The sequence below is a fragment of the Elephantulus edwardii genome, unplaced genomic scaffold, assembly GCF_000299155.1.
Source record: "Elephantulus edwardii isolate Elephantulus edwardi_28Jun2011 unplaced genomic scaffold, EleEdw1.0 scaffold00032, whole genome shotgun sequence".
NCBI lineage: Eukaryota > Metazoa > Chordata > Mammalia > Macroscelidea > Macroscelididae > Elephantulus > Elephantulus edwardii.
This window is the reverse complement of record NW_006399782.1, coordinates 3561973-3582932: the sequence shown is the minus strand read 5'-3', so window position 1 is coordinate 3582932 and position 20960 is coordinate 3561973. Positions and strand designations below refer to the sequence as shown.

At 40.8% G+C, this 20960-nt stretch overlaps 1 protein-coding gene across 1 annotated transcript in view; it reads left to right on the top strand.

Moving 5' to 3' along the window:
• IQCG (IQ motif containing G) overlaps window positions 1-20960 on the top strand; it is a 34263-nt gene that overhangs the window by 9184 nt on the left and 4119 nt on the right. The window contains exons 3-7 of the mRNA XM_006884297.1: window positions 2236-2459; window positions 5526-5658; window positions 7422-7499; window positions 10409-10570; window positions 12611-12685. Coding sequence (XP_006884359.1) covers window positions 2236-2459; window positions 5526-5658; window positions 7422-7499; window positions 10409-10570; window positions 12611-12685 — 672 coding nt within the window. The remainder of the gene's footprint in view (window positions 1-2235; window positions 2460-5525; window positions 5659-7421; window positions 7500-10408; window positions 10571-12610; window positions 12686-20960) is intronic.

Genomic DNA, 20960 nt, shown 5'->3' with positions numbered 1-20960 from the left:
ATTGGCAAAAATTAAACCTGTAGAAATTGATGGAATACCAACTGACATGCTCCAACAAACAGATGCAGCCCTGGACATGCTCACCAGACTGTGACAAGAAATCTGGAAGACAGTTACCTGGCTAACTGACTAGAAGAGATCCATATTTGTTCCCACTCCCAAGAAAGGTGATTCAACAGAATGTAAAAATTATCAATTTCATTAATATCACATGCAGGCAAAATATTGCTGAATGTTATTTTTAAATGGCTAGAACAGTAATACAGAAAATTGCCAGATATTGAAGTTGGATTTAGGAGTCATGGTGTCAGAGATATCATTGTTGATGTCAGATGGATTTTAACTGAAAGCAAAGAATATCATTAGGATTTATTTGTATTTTACTGACCATGCAAAAGCATTTGTGTGGTTCACAACAAATTATGGCTGGACATTGACAGGATGGGAATTCCAGAACACTTCATTGTGCTCATCCTAAACCAACTTAGACCAAAAGGCTTTTTTTTCTGAATAGAGCAAGGGAACACTACATGGTTTAAAATCAGAAAATATATGCATCAGGGTTGTAATCTTAATCCATATCTATTCAATCTCTATGTTGAGAAAGTCATTCAAGAAGCTGGACTTTATGAAGAAAAATGTGGCATCAAGATTGGAGGAAGACTCATCAATAACCTACACTATGCAGAAGGCAAAGGCTTGCTTGCTGAAAGTTAGAAGGACTTTAACCACTTGCTGCAGAAGTTCAAAGGACTTAAGTCACTTGCTGCAGAAGATCAGACTGCACACTTCAATGGGATTACATTTTAACATCAAAAGGTAAAAATCCTCACCTTTGGGACAATAGGCAACATCATTATAAAGGAGAAAAGCTTGAAATTGTCAATGATTTTTTTTATCTTGCTTGCATCTGTAATGGACACCCTTGGTACTAGCAGTTAAAAAAATAAAAAGATATGTTGCATTGGAAAAATCTGCTTTCAGGGACCTCTTGAAAAGGCCAAAGAGCAATGATAACAGTTTAAAGACTAAGGTGTACCTGATCCAAGTGATGATCTTTTCAGTTACTTGCTGGGCTTCTGAAAGTTGGACAGTGAATAAGGATGATAGGAGAATCAATGCCTTTGAGTTGTGGCGATAGAGAAAAGTACTGAATATCCCATGGACTGCCAAAAGAACAAAAAATAATGTCCTGGAGGAGGTGTATGTAACAAAGGTGCTCCTTAGAGGCAAGGATGGTGAAACTTCATCTCACACACTTTGTGTGTGATGTTGGGAGGGGGGGCTAGTCCTTGGACATTAGTCTTGGAAAGGTGGAAAGTCAATGAAAGAGAAGAAGCTCCTCAATGGGATCAGTTGACACAGTGATTAACAACGGGCATCAGAGGTGAGGATAACACAGGACAAGGTTTAGATTCATTGTTCCTCGGTTGCTATGAGTTGCCTAGTTGGTATTCCTCAAAGTAGGATGCAGAAGACTGTCTTTGTGGGCTACATTATGCCTGTTGGTCTTGATGTCCCTGAGGGTTTATGTCTCCTTTCATTCCTGATGAGAGATCTGGTGGTGCAGTGCATAGGGTGGCACACAGCTAACCTGGAGGCATCACTGCCCTCATGGTTGGAATCCACTGGAGAAGGATGACCATCTCCTCCAGTGTGTTTGACAACCTTGGGAGCCCACTGCAGTCTCGGCGTTCAGTTATGCACCAACTTCAACCTGACAACAGTGAGAGTGAGTCCAAGTTTCATTCTCTTATCTTTCATATCCATGTGTTCTGTGAACATTTAGTCCATATGATATCATAGGCATTGTTCTGAGCAATGGCAATATAAAAATGGACACATTATTTAATATCCAATTTCACTCCAAAGAGAATTTTAAATGAACCAAAATAAGACAGTGCTCCTACCCTCATCGAATTCACAATTTGGTGAAGATATTTCTACAAATAATGTCAATGTAGTAAATACTTGCTAATATAAACACTAGTATTTTCCTACGATCTCAGTATTAATGATCAAGTAAATGAGGTGATTAAGTAAAGGAGTGATAGAGAATATGATAAGACACAAAGTAGCAGGTCATGCAATTTGTGTGGCTAAGAAAAAAGGTAGAGTTGGAGTATAGAGTACAAAGGGAAGAGGTTGAAAATACAGGCCAAAGCCCTTTTTCTTAGACTACTGTCTCGTTACTTGTTGAAAAATCTTAAATAACATGTGATTTGTTTTCAGAAGAGAAGCAGAGAAGGGACTTTAGAAGGAAGAGGTCCAGAAAAATCTCAAGTGGTTGCAGCAATGTTAAAAACGAGTCCAGTCCCTAAGGAAAGACCTACTTTTGAAGACAGACCAGGAGGTCAATTTGCAGTGGGCTCTAACAAAATGCAAGATGTGATCTTCAAAAGGCCTATAAGGCAGACCATAATTACCTCAGAGACACTGAAGAAAATTCAGACAGATAGGTAAATAAGGGAAGCATGTTTGGTACTTGATAGTGTTTTTCTAAGTGGATTAGAGACTGGGTGCAAAGGTGGCACACTAGCTAACTTGTGGAGGTTGTTACATGCTGTCGAGACAGAACCGACTCCTGACTGATGCCCCACTGGGTTTTCAGGAGCATGGGAGGAGAGTGTCCATTTTTCTCCTGTGGAGCAATTAGTGGATTTGCACCATGTGCCTTTGAGATAGCAGTACAGCCCCTTATGTCTAAGCCACCAGAGCTCCTTGTCTTATAGGTTAGTCATTCTATTAAAAGTAACTGCTGCTGCTAAAAGGATTCAAGATTGCCAAGAGGCACTGTGGTACAACTGAGAATGTTGTTATTATGTGAGGTAATGTGGGAAGGGACTCATAGCTGATCCCTCCAGCAGGTTTTCAGTGGCAATAAATTGAACAGGAGGAGACTGCCCAGCCTTCTGCAGGGAATCCAGCAGATTCCAACCGTGTGCCTTTGGGATTGCAGCTCAGCTTCTTACCACTAGGCCACCAGAGCTCCCTACAGTTAAAAGTAAGGTGACTTATTTGATCTTAGAGTAGTAAGTCATTGAGCCTTTCTCTTTTTAAAAATAGGAGTAATGGTATTAACCTTTCAACATTAGTGTGTGGATTACAAATAAGCCTGGCACAAATTGGTAGCTATCGTGATGCTTTATAAGACATCAAACTAAACAAAACTTTTATGTGATGGCTCCTCAGACTTCTATGTGTGCATGTTCCATGGAGATTTCAAGAGCTGAATTTTCAGAAGAAATAGATTGCCAGGTCTTTCTCCTGAGGTACATGTGGGTAGACTAAAATTTCTATGCTTTAAAATAGCAGCCAACATGTTAGCCATTTGTAGCGCATTAAGTGAAAAACCAAACCTGTTGTCATTAAGTCATTTCCAGCTCCGGTGCTAAAACCCAATTGCAGTGCAGTAAACCACTACAGACACTGTCAAAGCAGCCACGTTTCAAGTGCTTTACTCTTGAGGATTAAAATGAGGCAGTCTCAATTACTATTTCCTCATTATTCAGATTTGTTGTCAGCTGGCTTGCTAACAAGGAATTTGTTGTATTTGGGTTTTTTTAAAATTTGTTATGTTGAAAAGAGAGTCTTAAAATGTAAAAACTTGGAAAATGAGAGCCAGTAACAATTACCTAGGGCCACTGGGGTAAAAACTGGTTTGAAGTCTGGTTTTGAAAGTAAGGTTTTATTGGAATTCAGCATTATTAATGCATTTATGCATTGTCTCTTCTTACTTTTGTAGAACAACAGAGTTACATAGTTGCAACAGAGACCTTATGCTCTGAAAACCCCAAAATATTTACTATATATAAAGCTTTTACAGAGAAAGTTTGCTGAACCTTCCAATAGATTCTGACAAGAAGGATAATATCTCTTGCTAAAACCAATCTGGCCCCGATTTGTATCGATGATAGTCTAGTCAATGTCCTTTTCATTCTCATTGTGATGGTTTCTGTCTTTTCCTGAGAGATTAAAAATGTAAAGCAAAGATTATTTTTAGGAGCTTAGTTTTAGATTTATGTCCCACATAAAACCTGGTTATGAAACCCAAGGTTATATAAGATCATGAAGTGTGTACATCTCTACAAATTATCCAGAGTCAGAGTAAGAAGGTCAAAATTTCAAAGGCATACAACAGTTTATGAAGTTAAGAGTGGAATTTGTAGCAAGATTATATCAATTCTAGTCCTCGTTATTTATTATAACCTTATTGCCTGGCATGAAACATTTAATATTCTTTTATCCTAATCTGCTACACAGGATATGCATTCTTTTTTTGTTTTGTTTTTTAATTTTATTTATTTTATTATTTTTGTGTGAATGTACCGTCAAATCAGATCTGACTGGTACAGGAGGAGATTGTCCCTCCCTCAAATCTGGTGGATTCGAACCGTGTGCCTCTGGGATTGTAGTTGCAGCTCCTTGCCACTAGGCCACCAGAGCTCCCCCCTTTTATAAAATTTTTATAATTTTTTGTGTGAGTGTACCGTCAAATCAGATCTGACTGGTACAGGAGAGATTGTCCCTCCTTCCCAGGCAGAGCATCTGGTGGATTTGAACCATGCGCCTCTGGGATTGTAGTTGCAGCTCCTTGCCACTAGGAACTCCCCAGGATATGCATTCTTATTGTTAAAATTCTTACATATTTCAGTCTCTTAACTTCAATGCCCTTAATTTTTTCTTGAAAAAAGTTGTGTGAAATAGCAAAATGTTTCAAAATGTCAAACAGCAGTTTTTAAAATTCCTCACCAAGGAGGCATCAGTTATTAGAAAGAGCAATAGAGGCGACTCTGGTGGCAAGAAGCTGCACTGTAATCCAAGAGGATTTTAAGAAGTAAAATATTAGGGAGCTCTAGTGGCCTACTGGCAAGAACCTGCACTGCGGTTCAAATCCACCAGAAGCTCCCCTGGAGAAGGAGGGGCAATCTCCTCCTCCGCCAGTTGGATCCAATTCAATGGTACACAACAAGAAAAGAAAGAAGGGGGGGAAAAGTAAAAGATTTGAGATACAATCAATTCCTCCAATCTCAATTCCTTTAGTATTCCTCCAGAGATAACCATGCTTTTGAATTTAATATTTATCATTCTCTTGCATATTGTAATACTCTTGTAATTATATGTTTTAAGTAATCCATAATATTATTGTATATGTCTTTAAATGTTGTATACAAGGTATCATAATATATGTTTGATGTTTATTGGTTAGATAGGTAAACTTTTTCAGCATAAGAAAATTCTCTTATTAGTTTGCTTAGAATTTTTGGGCCATTTGTTTTAAAATGGTAAGTGATGGATGAATTTTGCCATTTGCTTTTTCAACATCTGCATATGGTTCTTCTCCTTCAGCATGCAGAGGTGGTTAGTAATACTAACAGATTTCTGGTGCTATTCTTGCATTCCTAGGATGATACCTGTTTAGTTTTGGTTTCCCTTCTGAGTGTTAACGTGTGCAACTTCAGCAGTTGTTTATGGCTATGGGAAAACACATCTTACTAACTCAGCTCTTTTCTTTTTCATCACAGGCAATTTTTCAGTGACGTCATCTCAGAAACCATGCAGGAGTTGGAAGATTCAGGCACTTTCAACACTCTTTTGAAAACCTTGAGCAAAGAGAGGGAAAACAAAATGCATTTCTATGATATCATTGCTAGGTCAGTTTAGCAATAGGCTTATTTGCTTTCCTGTATTTTAAAATGTTTATAAATTGAGACTACTTAAGTTCATGATTTCAAAAATAAACCAAGAATATATAGTTCTAGCAACTTCCCTACATAGGTATCCAAGGTATAAAAAGGGAGGTTCTAATCCTAGGCCTGTTGAGACATTGATCAGATTTCTGAGCTTCGCTGTCTGTCTCTACAATATGGTAAGAATGCAAGACAAACCCCAAGTGAAGCAGAAGGAAAAGTTGAGTGGAAGCATCTTAGATTATCATGCAGCCTAAATAGGGACCAGCAAGGTCCTTTCGCCAAAATTGACCATCTGGGGAGACTTGGATGTTCCAGATTTACCAGAGTTTGCCTTAGTATCTCTGCCACACCCAGTAATTAGCTGGGAGCAGCCTATAGAAAATGATGGATTTCATAGGCCAGCAGCTGGGACCTTGTTCACGTCCCTCCACTTAGTTGAAGATCAGTGAGGCATATTTTCATCTGTGCCTCAGCAAGTTACCTAAGCTCACTTTTTCTCAGCAGCAACAGCTATTTTAAATGTAACACTGATGTTGCTGTTGTTGTTATCTGCTGTCGAGTTGCTTGCGACTCATAGTGACCTCATGTACAACAGCCCTGAAACCTGCTCTATCCTAACAATCTTATAGTTTCTGACACACCTACCTTTATTACCCCAGTCACTGAATCAGTCCATCTCATTGAGGATCTTCCTCTCTTGCACTGTCCCTCCACCCTTACAAGCATGATGTCCCTCTCCAAGAACTTGCCCTTCCTTGCAGTATGCCCTAGGAATGTCAGATGAAGCCTAAGAATCCTTGCCTCCAAGGTGCAGCCTAGTTTCGCCTTCTCTAGGGTGAACCTATTTGTTCTCCTAGAAGTCCATGGTATATTCAATACTCCCGCACCATAGCTCAAAGGAAAGGCACCAATTCTCTATCATCCCTAGTCCTAAATTTCTGGCACATAGCAAGTAATTGTGAAGACTATGGCCTGGAACAAGCTCACCTTAGTCTCCAGACTGACATCGTTGCTCATCAGTACTCTGGAAAGGTCCCTGACAGCAGGGTGTCCACCAGGGATGTGTCCTATCTCCATATGTTTTCTATCTATATGCAGAACAGTTCTTTGGGGATAACGGGGTCTTTGAGGAGAAGTGTGGCTTCAGGATTTGGAGGAAAACTTATTAACAACCTACAATATGCAGATAACACAACCTTGCTTGTTGAAGCTGAGGAGGACCTGGAGCACTTGCTGCATAAAGTCAAGGACTGCAGTCTTTAATATGGATTGAAGCTCAATATCAAGAAAACAAAAATTCTCACCACTGGGTCAACTGGCAGCATCATGATAGACAGTGAAGAGATTGAGATTAACAGCTTTAGTTTTTTTGGCTCCACAATCAACACTCTTGGCACCAACAGCCAGGAAATCAGAATACTAATTGCATTGGGAAATCAACATTGATAAGCCAGAAAAAGAATTCCAAAATACTAAAACAAATTCTAGGTTTTTTTCTACATAAGTGCTACTGAAAGTGTGTTCCACAAACTACCACTGGTAGCATCCCTTAGAAATTTGTTAAAGATGCAGGTTCCTGGGCCCCATCCAGACATACTGAATAGAATCTCATGAGCTGGAGCCCAGAAATCTGTTTAGTTTGGTATTTGGGGTTTTGGTGTTTGGTTTTTTTTTTTTAATTTCCACATGATCCACTGCCCTTAACAAATTCTTATTTCCTTTAGTGAGGAGAAAGGCAGGAAACAGATAAAATCTCTTCAAAACCAGCTACTTGATGTAAAAAAAGAACGGCAAGTTGAAGTGCAGGTAAGAATTATTTTAGGTAAGCAAAGCAACAAAAAGTTCTAAAGAAAAGTTATGTGGGAAAGGTTATTATTTTCCCGGGATGTGTTTTTATTGTTGCAAATGTTGTTTTTGGTGGTGGTAGGTGCCATAGAGTTGAGTATGACTAATAGTGAACCTGAGAACAACAGACCTAAACCCTGTTCTATCCAGTGCCATCCTCATCTTCTTGGACACACTTGAGCCCATTGTTTCGGCCAGTCTGTCAATCCATATGGTTGAGGGTCGTCTTCTCTCCCACTGACCCTCCATCAAGCACCTAGCAACATGTCCAAAGTATATGAAATGAAGCTTTGCCTTCTTTTCCTCCAACAAGCTCTCTGGCTGCAATTTTCCAAAGACATATCTGTTTATTCTTTTGGCTATCCATGTAATCACCTCCAACACCACAGTGCAAAGACATCATTTCTTCTTTTCTCATCCTTATTCATTGCCCAGCTCTCAGATGAATAACAAGACCATGCATAAAAGATCATGGCTTGAATCAGGTACACCTTAGTCTTCAAACTGACACCATTGCTCCTTCAGTGATTTGGAGAAATCCACTGGGTGGTGGACTTTACCAATGCTGTACATCTCCTGATCTCCCGACTGTTGGTATGAAGGGTATTGATTGTGGGTACAAGTAAGATGGAATCCTTAACAATTTCAAACTTTTTTGCATCTATTTTTGGTCCAGTTGTGAGGATTTTCTTGATGTTGAGATGCAATCCATATTGAAGACAGTAGTCTTTGATCGTCTACAGCAAGTGCTTAAAGTTCTCACTTTCAGAAAGCTGGGTTAGGGAGCTCCAGTGTCTTAGTGGTAAGAAGTTGCATTGGCAACCCAAAGGCATGTAGTTCTAATCCACTAGCTGCTGCAAGTGAGAAAGATGGGCAGAAAGCAGGGTTGTGTCATCTGCATAACACGGACTGTTGATGAGTCCTCCTCCAATTCTGATGCCACATTCTTCTTCATAGAGCCCAGCTTCTAGAATGATTTGTTCAAAATATATATTGAATAAGTCTGGAGAAAGGATGCAAGCCGGACACACACCTTTCCTAATTTTAAACCATTCAGTGCTCTCTTGCTGTGTTCAGACAACAGCTTCTGGATCTAGATAAAGGTTTTACATGAGTACAATTAAGTGTTCTGGGATTACCATTCTTCTCAATGTGAGTCATAGTTTGTTATGAGTCACACAGTGGAATACCTTTGCACAGTCAATAAAACACAAATAAACATTCCTCTGGTATTTCCTGCTCTCTGTCAGGATCCATCTGACATCAGCAATGATATCCTTGGTGCTACGGCCTCTCTAAACCCAGCTTGAACTTACAGCAGTTGTCTGTCAATGTACTGTTCTAGCTGTTTTGGGATGATCTTCAGTAATATTTTGCTTGCATGTGATTTTAATTACATTGTTCAGTAATTTCCACATGCTGTGGGATCACCTTTAATGGGAATGGAAACAAATATTTTTTCCCCCAGTCGCCAAGCAACTGTGTGATGTCAGAAAACCTTGAAAATTGGCTTTTCTATCCATTGTGCTAGTCTCCATTGGAGTCATGGTTTCGAACTACCTTAACTGTGGACATACGTGGGAACAATATAAGAGAGAGATTTCCACACTATGAGGAAAAGGTGGAGAAAAGGTGAAGAGACTGTGGCACTTCTGTGAAAGGATTGTGGCAAGGTGTAACTTTGGAAGTGGAGCCATAGTTAAAGGTTTTGCTTCAGTTGAAGCCTCACAGGAGCCTAGAGGGGTCTCCTGGGCTAGGGATGTTGTCCTTGCCAATCTGGAGTTTAGATGCAGGCAGGGTTAGGGCAGGTTGACTTGAGTGAAGAGACAGTCCCTGCCAAGCTGAGGTGACCAAGGATGGTGCACTCAAAGTAGGGCGCACTGCTCCCAAGGTGGTTGTGGCTTGTGGTGAGCTTAGATAGCGCCAAGCATGTCCAGTGCAAGGTAAGGATCTAATTTAGAATTGTCATGCGAAGCCTCAGTAAAATTTCCCTAATTCTTGGGGGAGGGGAAAATTACTTAAATATTTTTGCTTCCTTTTAACTATATCTCTTTTACTAGACGGAAAGCTTTTTGAGGTATGTGTGTTTAGCTCTCCCTGCCTACCTGGTGTGGAATGCTCAAAGCCTGGTGCTGAACAAATGGTAAAACATTTGCTCATAAAATCTTTTACTATTTGTTCAGCACAAGATTATTGAGACCTTAAAATTGCGGAGCACTTTGTGACTTTCAGAGAGTTTTCATGTGTTCTCAGTGAATCCTTATGATCACTCTCCACTATTTCAGGCAGAGTAGCTGTTCCTGTATCTATTTTATAAAAGATGAGACTTGGGAGGTTAAATGACATGGGCAAGTCACACAACTGGTGAGGCTTGGAAGTTAGGTCTTCTTATGTAGATGAGGCAGTATTAGGAATCTGTGTTGTGGAGAGTCCCTAAATAGAGTGCAGACAGGTTCCCACAATCCTGAGTCTTAGAACTACTTTATTTTTCATGTCTATGTGTGCTATCCACAATCAAAGAAGCCCAGTGCAGTGTGCTGTGTAAGGGACTGCTAACCTCAGGGCAGTGTTTCCCTTCCACCAGCTGCAGTGCGGGAGAAGTGAGGCAGTCTGTTCCACGTCAGATTTACGGCCTCAGAAAGCTGATGGGGAGCCTGCTCTGAGCCAGAATCGACTTGATGGCACTGGGTTTGGTTTTGATTACATTTTCTACAGTATGACAATCATTATGCTTTATTTGCAGATGACAGGGGGGAGAAATGACCCAATTCCTTGTTGATTTATAAATACAAAAAGTGAGCATAAGCTCACTATTCAAACTGGGAAAGGGCAAATATTGAAAATTTTGAAACCTGATCTTTCATCCATAGAGTCGAAATGATTATATTGCTCACCTCAAGGACCAGTTGCAGGAGATAAAGGCAAAAACCAACATGGAGAGTCGTTATATGAAGAAAAACACTGACCTACAGATTGCCCAAACCCAAAAAAAGTGTAACAAAGCCGAAGAACAGCTGCTGGATGAGATTGAGGTAATTACTGACGCTTCAGGAAAGGGCTGGGCAATGGGATAAGGATGGCCACTTGTAGTGACACAGCTAATGACAGAGGAAAGGAGTTCTGAGGGCATAGTCTGCAGTGTACTGTGCTGACATCTACAAGGCAGTCCAAATCCTCCAGTGACTCTGAGGGGAAAGGTGGGCAATCTCCTCTTGTTAAAACTTATGGAGGACCACAGTGACAATAAACAGAGGGCCTGGTTGTTGTTGCAGGTGGTATCAAATCAAGAGCAACTCATAGTGACCCTGTGAACAACAGATCTGAGCCCTGTTCTATCGTTAGCATGTCTGACATACTTGAGCCCATTGAAACAGTCACTGTGTCAGTCTATTTCAATGAGGGTTTTTCTCTTTGCTTACCCTCCACCTTTCCAAGCATGACATCCCTCTCCAAGGAGTAGCCTCTCATAACAACATGCCTAAAGTATGTGAGATGAAGTTTCACCATTCTTGCCTCCAAGGAGCACTCTGGTTGCACATTTCCCAAGACATAATTGTTTCTCTTGGCAGTCCATGGGATATTCAGTATTCTCTTAATACCACAACTCAAAGGTATCAGTCCTTCTGTCATTACAATTCATTGTCCAACTCTCAGATGCATAGCAGGTGATTGAAAAGACTATGGTTTGAATTAGGCACACCTTGGTCTTCAACTGACATCACTGCTCCTTGCTAATTTGGAGAGTTTTCTGACAGTAGACTTTGCCAATGCAATACGTCTTCTGATCTCTGCTGGCTTCAAGGTTGTTGATTTTGCATTCAAGTAACATGAAATTATTGACAACCTCAATCTTTCTCTAGTGTAGTATTGTTTATTGACCCAGGGGTGAGGATTTTTGTTTTCTTGATATTGGAATGTAATCCATATTGAAGGGTATATAGTCTTTGATCTTCTGCAATAAGCACCTCAGGTCCTCCTCACTTTTACAAGCAAGGTTGTGTCATCTGCATAATGTAGGTTGTTAATGAGCCTCACTCCAATCCTGTTGCCACACTCTTTTTCATGAAGTCTAGCCTCTTGAATTATGTATTCAGCAAGTAGATTGAATAGAGATGGAGTAAGGATAGAGCCCAAATGCACACCTTCCTGTATTTTAAACCATGAAATGTTCCTCTGCTCTCGTCTTCTTCCAGATCTAGGCTTTCCAGGAGCACAATTAAGTGTTCTGTGATTGTTGTTCTTCTCAGTGTTAATCATAGTTTATTATAATTCACACAGCCAAATGCCTTTGCATAGTCAAGAAAACACAAGTATACATCCTTTGCATAGTCTCTACTTTCAGTCAAAATCCATTCAACATCAGCAATGATAACCCTTATGCCATGGCTCTTCTAAATCCAGCCTGAATTTCTGGCTAATCTCTGTTAATGTACAACAGTTCTACCTGAGAGGGCTTCATTTCATTTAAACCCAAATCAATACTGAGGAGACATCATAGTGAAAATTATCAGGAGAAAGAAGCAAAGGGTAGACCTGCAGTAGACTAAAAGATCAAAAGAATAGGCAAATGAGAAAAAGGGAATGTTACCCTCCAATAAAGGATGGTCCTCAGGTAGGTAATAACATTAGAGATTGTGTCACCTGTGTCACTTCATTCTCTGAGATCTCTGTTTCTTTGAAAGCTTATACTGCAGATGAGTTTTAGACAATGACACCGAAGTTTTTTCTTGCATGTTTGAGTTTTTTTCCCTAGGCCTAAGAAATTTATCTCCATGAGACATCACTTCTTTCCATAAATTGGCATCCCTTTTGAGGGAATACATAGCTTGTATCCACCACACACATGGCTCAGCAATGCTAGTTAACACAGACTGATCAGAACTGATAGAGATCACTGGTCTGGAAGATTATCTTGGAATAATGAATGTTCCATTGGTAAAGAAAATCTGTGTGATGTCACAGTTTATCTCACTATATAAGTTTCTGTGTTTAGCTTATTTCTTATCTTGAGACCTTCTGATCCCCAGCACTGAGTAGAGAGAACTCCTGAGATTTGTCCTTTATTTTTACAGAAGCTGAGGATGAAAACTGAGGAAGAGAACCGGATTCATATAGAGATCGAAACGTTCCTCAAGAAGGAGCAGCAGGTAGGTGACCAAGACTTTTATCTCCTTACTTATAAAATCCAAAAGCAGAAAAAAATTAAAGAAAAGTCAACCACAATTCTGCTAGCCTAAAGCTGACCATGTTTCCATTGAGATTCATCTATGTGAATAAATATTTCATATCTATTATTTCAATGCAGGTAAAATTTTGGTTTTCTATCTTCAAAAGTTAACATTATCAGAAACTGTTTCCTTATTCTTATATTGCTTCATAGTAATAATTATTTTTCAATTTTTTTGCGACATAATTTAGAATATTTATTTTTTTAAATATATATTAAAAGGCTTCTAAAAAATTTCCATTCATTCATTGTTGTACTTTTTTCCCCTCCCAACCCTCTTCCCCAGTACACTACCCTCTTAGAAAAGTAAAAGAAAGATTCTTTCATTCTTTTACAATCCCTCCCCCCAGGTCCACTCCACTATGCAGCCTTCGCTCTGGACTCCTTTCATGACAAAAATACCTAATCACATATCTCTTTTAAACAGTTTTCTCCCTCATCTGTTTCAATGCAGTATACATGATTGAACTCATCTTTCTCAGTCCCCACCCCAACCCCAAGGTCATTCCTGTTTTACAACAGTGGCATCATGCCATATTTGTCATTTTGTGACTGAGATACTTCACTCAGCATAATGTCTTCCAGGGTCACCCATTTTGCATAATATTACATGAGTTCCTTGTTTTTCAATGCAGCATAGTATTCCATTGTGTGAATATACCACAGCGTCTCTATCCATTTGTTTGTTGATGGGCACTTAGGTTGTTTCCAACTCCTTGCTATTGTGAACAAAGCCATGATAAACATGTGTGTGCATATATCTACTTGGGTGTCAGTATTTTTTTTTAATGTTTATTGATATTTTAATGTTGCTGCTGGTTACTTTGGTCCGTCCTGCTTTTTATGACACCTCTGTAAGAAGGATGTCTCTCCGTGTTTCCTGCAATGCTGGTGTTGTTTTTACAAACTCCCTTAGGTTCTGCTTTTCTGAGAATATCTTCATTTCTCCTTCATATTTTGATGGACAGTTTTGCTGGGTACAATATTCTTGGTTGACAGTTGTACTGTCTTCTAGCTTGCATGGTTTCTTCTGAGAAATTGGCACTCAATCTTATTTGCTCTCCCTTAGAGGTTAGTGTTTGTTTCTCCCTAGATGCTTTCAGAATTCTTTCCTTATCTTTGGTTCTGGCAGATTTGGCTGTGGTATTTTTCTTTTGGGGTCTTTTCCATGTGATGTTCTCTCAGCTTCTTGAATATATATTCTCTTGTTCTTTATAGCTCTTGGAAAATTTTCTTCTTGTAATTTTCCCACAACTTTCTTGGTGTCTCTTCTTGCTTCTTCCTGTTCTGGGATTCTGATTATGCACATGTTATTCCTCTTGATGGTGTCTCACATTATTCTTAGGGTTTCCCCCCCTTCCTTTTTGATTCTGCTTTTTGTTCTAGCAGATCAGTGGTGACAATTCTATCTATTTCGTTGGATCTGTGTTCTGTCTCTTCAACTCTGTTCATATGTCCTTCCGACATATTGACAACATCTGAAACATTGGTCCTCATATTCTGGATTATGGTTTCTTGTTTTTCCAGAGCCTCTAATGCCTCATTTGTTTTATCTGCATTGTCTTGGATTGTTTAAGTTCTTGGTTTTTGCCTATAGAGTCTTGTAATTCTTTGAGTTTGTCTTTTACCCATTGAAAATATTCAACCATTGTTGTTTCGAATTCTGTGTCAGAAAGTTCCATCAGATTTTCTGGCTTCAGGAAATCCATTGATACTGTGTCAATTTTTTTTTGGGGGGGTGACATCTTTTTTGGGTTTGTGTAGGGTGTGAGGTAGTCTGCTTCTTCTGTGACATTGCTGTGGTAGAGTTTTTCATACTTGTGTAGGGTGTGAGGTAGTCTGCTTCTTCTGTGACATTGCTGTGGTAGAGTTTTTCATACTTGAGGCTTCATCAGGCTCTTGGTCTGAAAACCTTGGCTCAGGAAGTCACTGCTCCAGGGGAGGGCAGGGAAACTACCCTGCCTGAGTTTCTTTCTGAGCTTTTGACTCAAGGGAAGACTTGCTTCAGTTGGGGAGAGATATGGCCTGTGAGGTCTGCTTTGTCAGGCAACTGCTGAGCTAGTCTAGGCAGGTCTAAGGTGTCCATGGCTAAAGGCAGCTCAAGCTCTGAGAGGGAAGAAATGGGATTACCTGTGATATTGCTTTCTCTGGCAAAACAGTTCAGGGGGCAACAGTGGGTCATCCTCCAAGTGCTGTGGTGTCCAGGCATAAGGACCAGGTACTCCAGGCTGCAGGGCTGGGCTTCCAGGCAGCAGGTAGGAGCATCCCAGCAGTGAGGCTGCTGGAGCATGGCCTCCCGGCAGTGGGGCTGGGGCATCCAAGTGGTCAGTGGGAGCCTCCAGGCAGTGGATTCAGGTCCTCTAGGTGGTGGGTTCATGAGTCCACGTGGTGGGGCTGGGGCTACCAGGTGGAGGTGCTAAGGCCTCCAGGCAGAGGGGCCAGGGGCATCCAGGCAACGGGGCCTTGGTCTAGTGCTCCAGGTAGGAGAGCAGACCAGGACACACTAAGAACTTTTTAATACAGGAACTTAGTTAATTGACTGGAACAGATCCATGGCTGTTTCTGATGCGTGTGGTGGTGGAAGTTGCTGACAATGTGTGCGGCCCATATTAATAATTCTAAAAGCATCATTATTGTCTTTTTATTATAAAGCACAGCTGGAGCCTTTCAAAATATCTTTGTTGGATAAATAAGGAAAAGAAAAATGCAAATTAGTTTTAATACTGACCAGAGTTGCTATAAGTCACAGGTGACTTGACGGCACCTAATAATAACAACAACAACAGAGTCTGGTGCCTAGTGGGTAAGGAGTTGCACTACTAACTTAAAGGCAGGCAAAAAAAAAAAAAAAAAGAGAAAGAAAAAACAAAAAAAAAAACAAACTTAAAGGCAGGCAGTTGAATTCCAACAACTGTTCCATGGAAGAAATATGAGCAATCTCCTCTCGTGCAATTTACAACCTCTGAAAACCTGACACAGGGTCAGCCCTGAGTTTATTCTGACTTGATAGCAATGAGTTGTTTGATGTTGTAGCCTTTGAAAAAAGTTAACCACTTCCCAGTAAACAATTTCAAAATTTGAGGTAAGAACTTCTAAATGTGATTTTATAGGTCTTCACTGGAAAAAAAAAACCCCAAAACAACCTGGTAGGATATTTGAATCAGTGAGTTGTACCCCTGAATTTTAAGATCTGTGCAGCATATCATCTGTTCCAAGTAAAAGACACATAGCTGATTATCAGTAATAATCGGATGTGTCAGTAGATAAATGTGTGATAAAGGGATGATGGATAGATAAAATGTTTGCTGTCAGAGTCTTAACACATTGCAACACACTTTTAAATTGACGACCATGCTTAGAAACACATTTTTTTATGTATTACTGAATAATTAACAAATAAATGCATTAGTACACTTCGTACAAATGATGTTCTTTTTTAATTAAAATGTGTAGGACCGCAATAGCCGTCATTTACAGCAACATGCTAACCACACCTTTCTCTAAGCATTCATAGATGCATAGGCCTCAGAGAAAGACATCCCATGTGTGACACGTTGTATGTCACATGTAGGAGACACACTCTGAATTAATAAAGTCAGTATTTTCAAGGTCTTCAGACACAAGCAATCACAAATTTTTAAACTTTGAAAATTTTTTTGAGATTTGTGTGAACGTTTACAGAGCAAATTAGGTTTTCCATTCCACAATTTAGACATTCCCCCCCACCACCACCACCACCCAATTCCCACAGTATATGGCAGTCCTCACAAAGAGCCTTCTTCCCACCCCTGCCTTGGCCTGCTTCCATTCACCTTTTTTCCTATCCCTCCTGCCTTAAGCTATATCCCAGAGAAAGGGCTGCATTTCTGTGGACAGAGTGCACTTCTACCTCGAGTTACTGTTAGCTCACAGCCCTGTCTGTTGTTTGATAGTTGAGCCATGATGGGGAGCTGCAGGCTTGAAAACTGTCTAAGGACATAGCCCCAGGGGTTCCACCAGTTTCTATCCAGCCAGTAAAAGAAAGGTATCTCTGTGAATTTTGTGTTTTGCTCAACACTTTCCCTGTATTCTGACCAGGACCGCCTATTGTGATACTTTCCAGAGTGGTCAGCGTGGTAACCAATCACCATCTAATTCTTGTGTAGGGTTGTGGAGGTTGGAGTTTGTGGTTCATTAGTTCCATGCATTTTTAGATTTATTCTTCTTGTTTCCAAATGAAGAGACTTCAATAGTTTCACCTCTGGTGGTAGCTTACATACTTTTTAAATTAAAATTTCAAATGTTATTTATATTTCTGTAGAGAAATATACAGATTGAAAATAGTGAATGGCCCACTAACTACCTCCCTTTTTAAAGGCCAGTGGAGATGGTAAATCCATCAGTCTGGCACGCTCTCTCATTTAAGTGTGGCAGTTATCTCTTCAACTTTGCACCAAGTGCAAGGCCTGCTTTTAAGACCTCAGCATGTACTCAAGTAGTCGAATGGTGTCATACCAGACAGTAAAACTGAGAGGGAATCAAGGGAGAGTTTTCCCAGATTCTGAGTCTAGGAGGTACCTCAAGACTTCTCACAAATGCAACAATTGGAATCTTCCAACTGGTAAATATTTAGGCACATTCTAAAAAGATGTGTACAAAAGGGAGCAGAGTCAAGGGAAGAAAAGTTAGAGTAAGAAACATGAAGGCCAGGGTGTGTCTTCTCTGTCACAAGCTACCAGAGGGTGTCAAACAACAAAATTTTAGAAAAATAAAAGACTTATGCCATCACTTATCCACCCCCTATGTCTTGGGATATTTGCCTTCTTGTCTGGGGATTCAGACCTGTCAGTGGGCTGCCCTTTGCCTCTTGAGGATTTGAATCTCCTTAGAGATGGAGAGCACCCCCAGGTGAGGGGAGTTCTTAGGTCTCTGTTGTGCACATGGGAGCAATAACAAAACAGGTGGCCCCATAATATAAAACACACAGAGGGAAGTTAGGAAGTTTGTTCGTATGTATCCTGAGAACCAAGAATTGGGGTCAGAAGGGAACACACCACAAAGGGGGACCCAAGGAGGATCTTTCAGCTGCGCTCACTCATTGGTCAGAGTCTTCTTGGACCTTCTGAGTGTCAGGTCTCTGTCCTACCTTTTGGGGACCTCTTTGGCCTCTTGGAGTGGCTGTCAGAAATTTGTTGCTGGGCCAGTGGTCCCTGGCTGGTGATTGTTCCATTGGAGGGTCTTTGTCTTCTACTAACCAACAGCGACCAGGAGAGGCTCTGTGTTTTCACATGAACAAAAGTTCATTAAATGGAGGCAGCTCATGAGCAATGGAGGTGACTAGAGAGCAGAGAGCGTGCAGGACTGTGCCAGTGCTGGCTTCTGTCTTCCCAAGGTTTCTGGAGCCTAGATAAGGTTTAAGATAAGGGGCACTGTGTTTATTCACGTTATCTTGAGGATAGGCTGAGGTGGGTAGACAGGGTTATGGAGATCAGATGTGTGTGAAAATTGTATTTAAGATGGCATCCATTGTGAAGTTGTCTGTGATTGCTTGACATGACTTATTCTGGGATGTCATGCATATGCAGCTTCTGGTGATGCTGGCTGCAGTGCTGCTGAGGGAATGACATTCTCTCATTTCTCACCCTGTTAGGAAGGTCTCTTGTTGATCACTGTACAAGGCCGGTTCTCATGCTAAGAGACCAACTCAAGACAGTGGTTCTGCAAAACATCTTTTGGGGGAAAAAATTAAACATAGCACTTAACAACAATTATACAAAAGCCTGCAGGCAGGGCTGTTCTGTGTTTAATCTTCCTTAATCTTTAAACACAGGAACTCTCCCATTGTTTAAGGTCATAAGGAAGGAAGGGCAGAAAGCATGGGTAGAAAAATGGGAGTTTTGGAATTCGGGGATTTCTGTCAGCTCTAAACCTATCTCTGAAGCCTCTAGATTTTCTGCTTTCTATCAAGGGAGCTCTTGTGGCCTAGGGGTTAAGGAGTTGTGCTGCCAACCAAAATGCAAGATGTTCAAATTCACCAGCTCTTCTGAAGGAGAAAATACCAGTCTCCTCCTGTGTAATTTATAGCCTCTGAAATCCTTCTAGATGGTTAGCTAGAAGTGGTTTCTGGCTTGAAGACACATAATAACACCAAGACATTTCTTTTCTCCCACTGTCAAGGACCTCTCAAAAGTTCTGAAGAACAAATGTCAATTTGAAAAAAAAGCTTCACCTCATTCAGGCCCTGGTGTTTTCAATTGCTTCCTACTCACCTGAAAGTTAGACAATGTATAAGGGAAACAGAAAAAGAACCAATGCCTTAAAACTGTAGTGTTGATGAATAATATAGAATGTCCTAGGGACTACCAATTTCAAGAAGCTACACTCTATGAAAAAGAATATGCATCAGGACTGGAGGAAGACTCTTCAACTATACCTACACTGCAGATGATACAATCTTACTTGCTGACTATAGAGGGGCTTGAAGCGCTTGCTGCAGAATATCAAAGACTCAGCCTTCAATATGGATGGCATCTCAACATCAAGAAAACAAAAATCCTCTTCATTGGACCAGTGGGCAAAATCATGATAGATGGAAAAAAAAAAAAAGATTGAAACTGACAACAATATCATCTTACTTGAGTTTACAACCAATCCACTTGATACCAGCCGTCAGGAAATCAGGGGATGTATTGCACTGCAAAGTCAATTCTTTCTGAATTCAAACTATTAAACGGTTAGAAAACACATTTCTGTTTGTTGAAGCCAGATACTATGGTATTTCTGTTGTAGCAACGCTAGATAAAACAGCACATAATTCAGCTGTTTGGCCTGCGAAAAAGTCAAGTGGACCTTGGAGAACGGCCATGGGCTCTTGTAAATAGAACCAGGTGGTAGCTACACGTTCAGCTTCTGCTTCCATTGCTGTATGTATCCTTATTTCAGTCCTGACCAAATCTTTGATCTCCATACCAATTTGTAAACATCCAACAGGATCAATTTGCTTTTATCTTCACATTCTCACAGCAGGACAGCCAGATATGCTCTGGTTCGAGAGGGAGTGGCGGTGGCTCGCTGGATGACACCGTTGTTTGCCGGGTTGCCCTGGGCCCGAGCTGGCTCACAGCTGGTGGGAAAAAGCCGACAAGCCAGTCACTGGGGCTGTGTTAGGGGAGAATCTTTCGGTGTCAGTAAAACTTACTGGTGAAGTAAAACGGAGTGTTTTACACGCAGGGTACCCGAGGTCTGCCCTAGAAATCCAAAGCAGCACCCTGGCTCCAGGTCCGACTCCCTCGGCCATGCCCCTCTAACACCCTCTACTGACCAAGCTTAACATTGCGCCATGTGGCAAGAAAGAATGAAGACACACACCCACTTTCGCAAAGCAGGTTAATTTGGAGCAGAGGCAGTAAAGTGGTAACTGGTTCCTATTGAGATTTTTAAAAACTTCAAGTATGAGGGAATTTTTGGTAGGTTTCTGATAAATTATCAAATTCACGAGGTTTCCTTTTAGTTTTACCTTGCTATTTTGGTTTGTTGTTGTAATGTGCCGTCGAGTCGCTTGCGACTCATAGCGACCCTATGTACAAGAGCCCTAAACTCTGCTCTGTCCTGTGCCAATCGCACTGTCTCTGACACTCCCATCCCGATTATCCCAGTCACTGAATCAATCCACCTCATAGAGGGCCTTCCTCTCCTGCGCTGTCCCTCCACCCTCTCAAGCATGATGTCCCTAAGGACCAGTCCCTCCTTACAACATGTCCAAAGTATGTCAGAGGAAGCCTCAGAATCCTTGCCTCCAGGGAGCCGCCTGGTTTAACCCTTTCCAGGATGAATCTGTTTGTTTTCCTAGCAGTCCATGGTACCCTCAATACTCTTCTCCAACACCAAAGCTCAAAGGCATCAATTCTCCTTCTATCTAGTCATTGTCCAACTGTCTGATGATAACAAGTGATTGCAAAGACCATGGTCTGTATCAGATGCACCTTAGTCTCCAGAGAGACACCATTGCTCTTCAGTACTTTGGAGAGGTCCCTAACAGCAGACTTTCCCATCGCAATACATCTTTAATTTCCTGGCTACTGGTGCTGAGAGTGTTGACTGTGGAGCCAAGCAAACTAAAGCTGTGAACAATCTCTTCACCATCTATCCTGATGCTCCCATTGGTCCAGTATTTTGGTTAGTCTTGCTTTTATAGCCAGGAATGAATCTTCAATTTT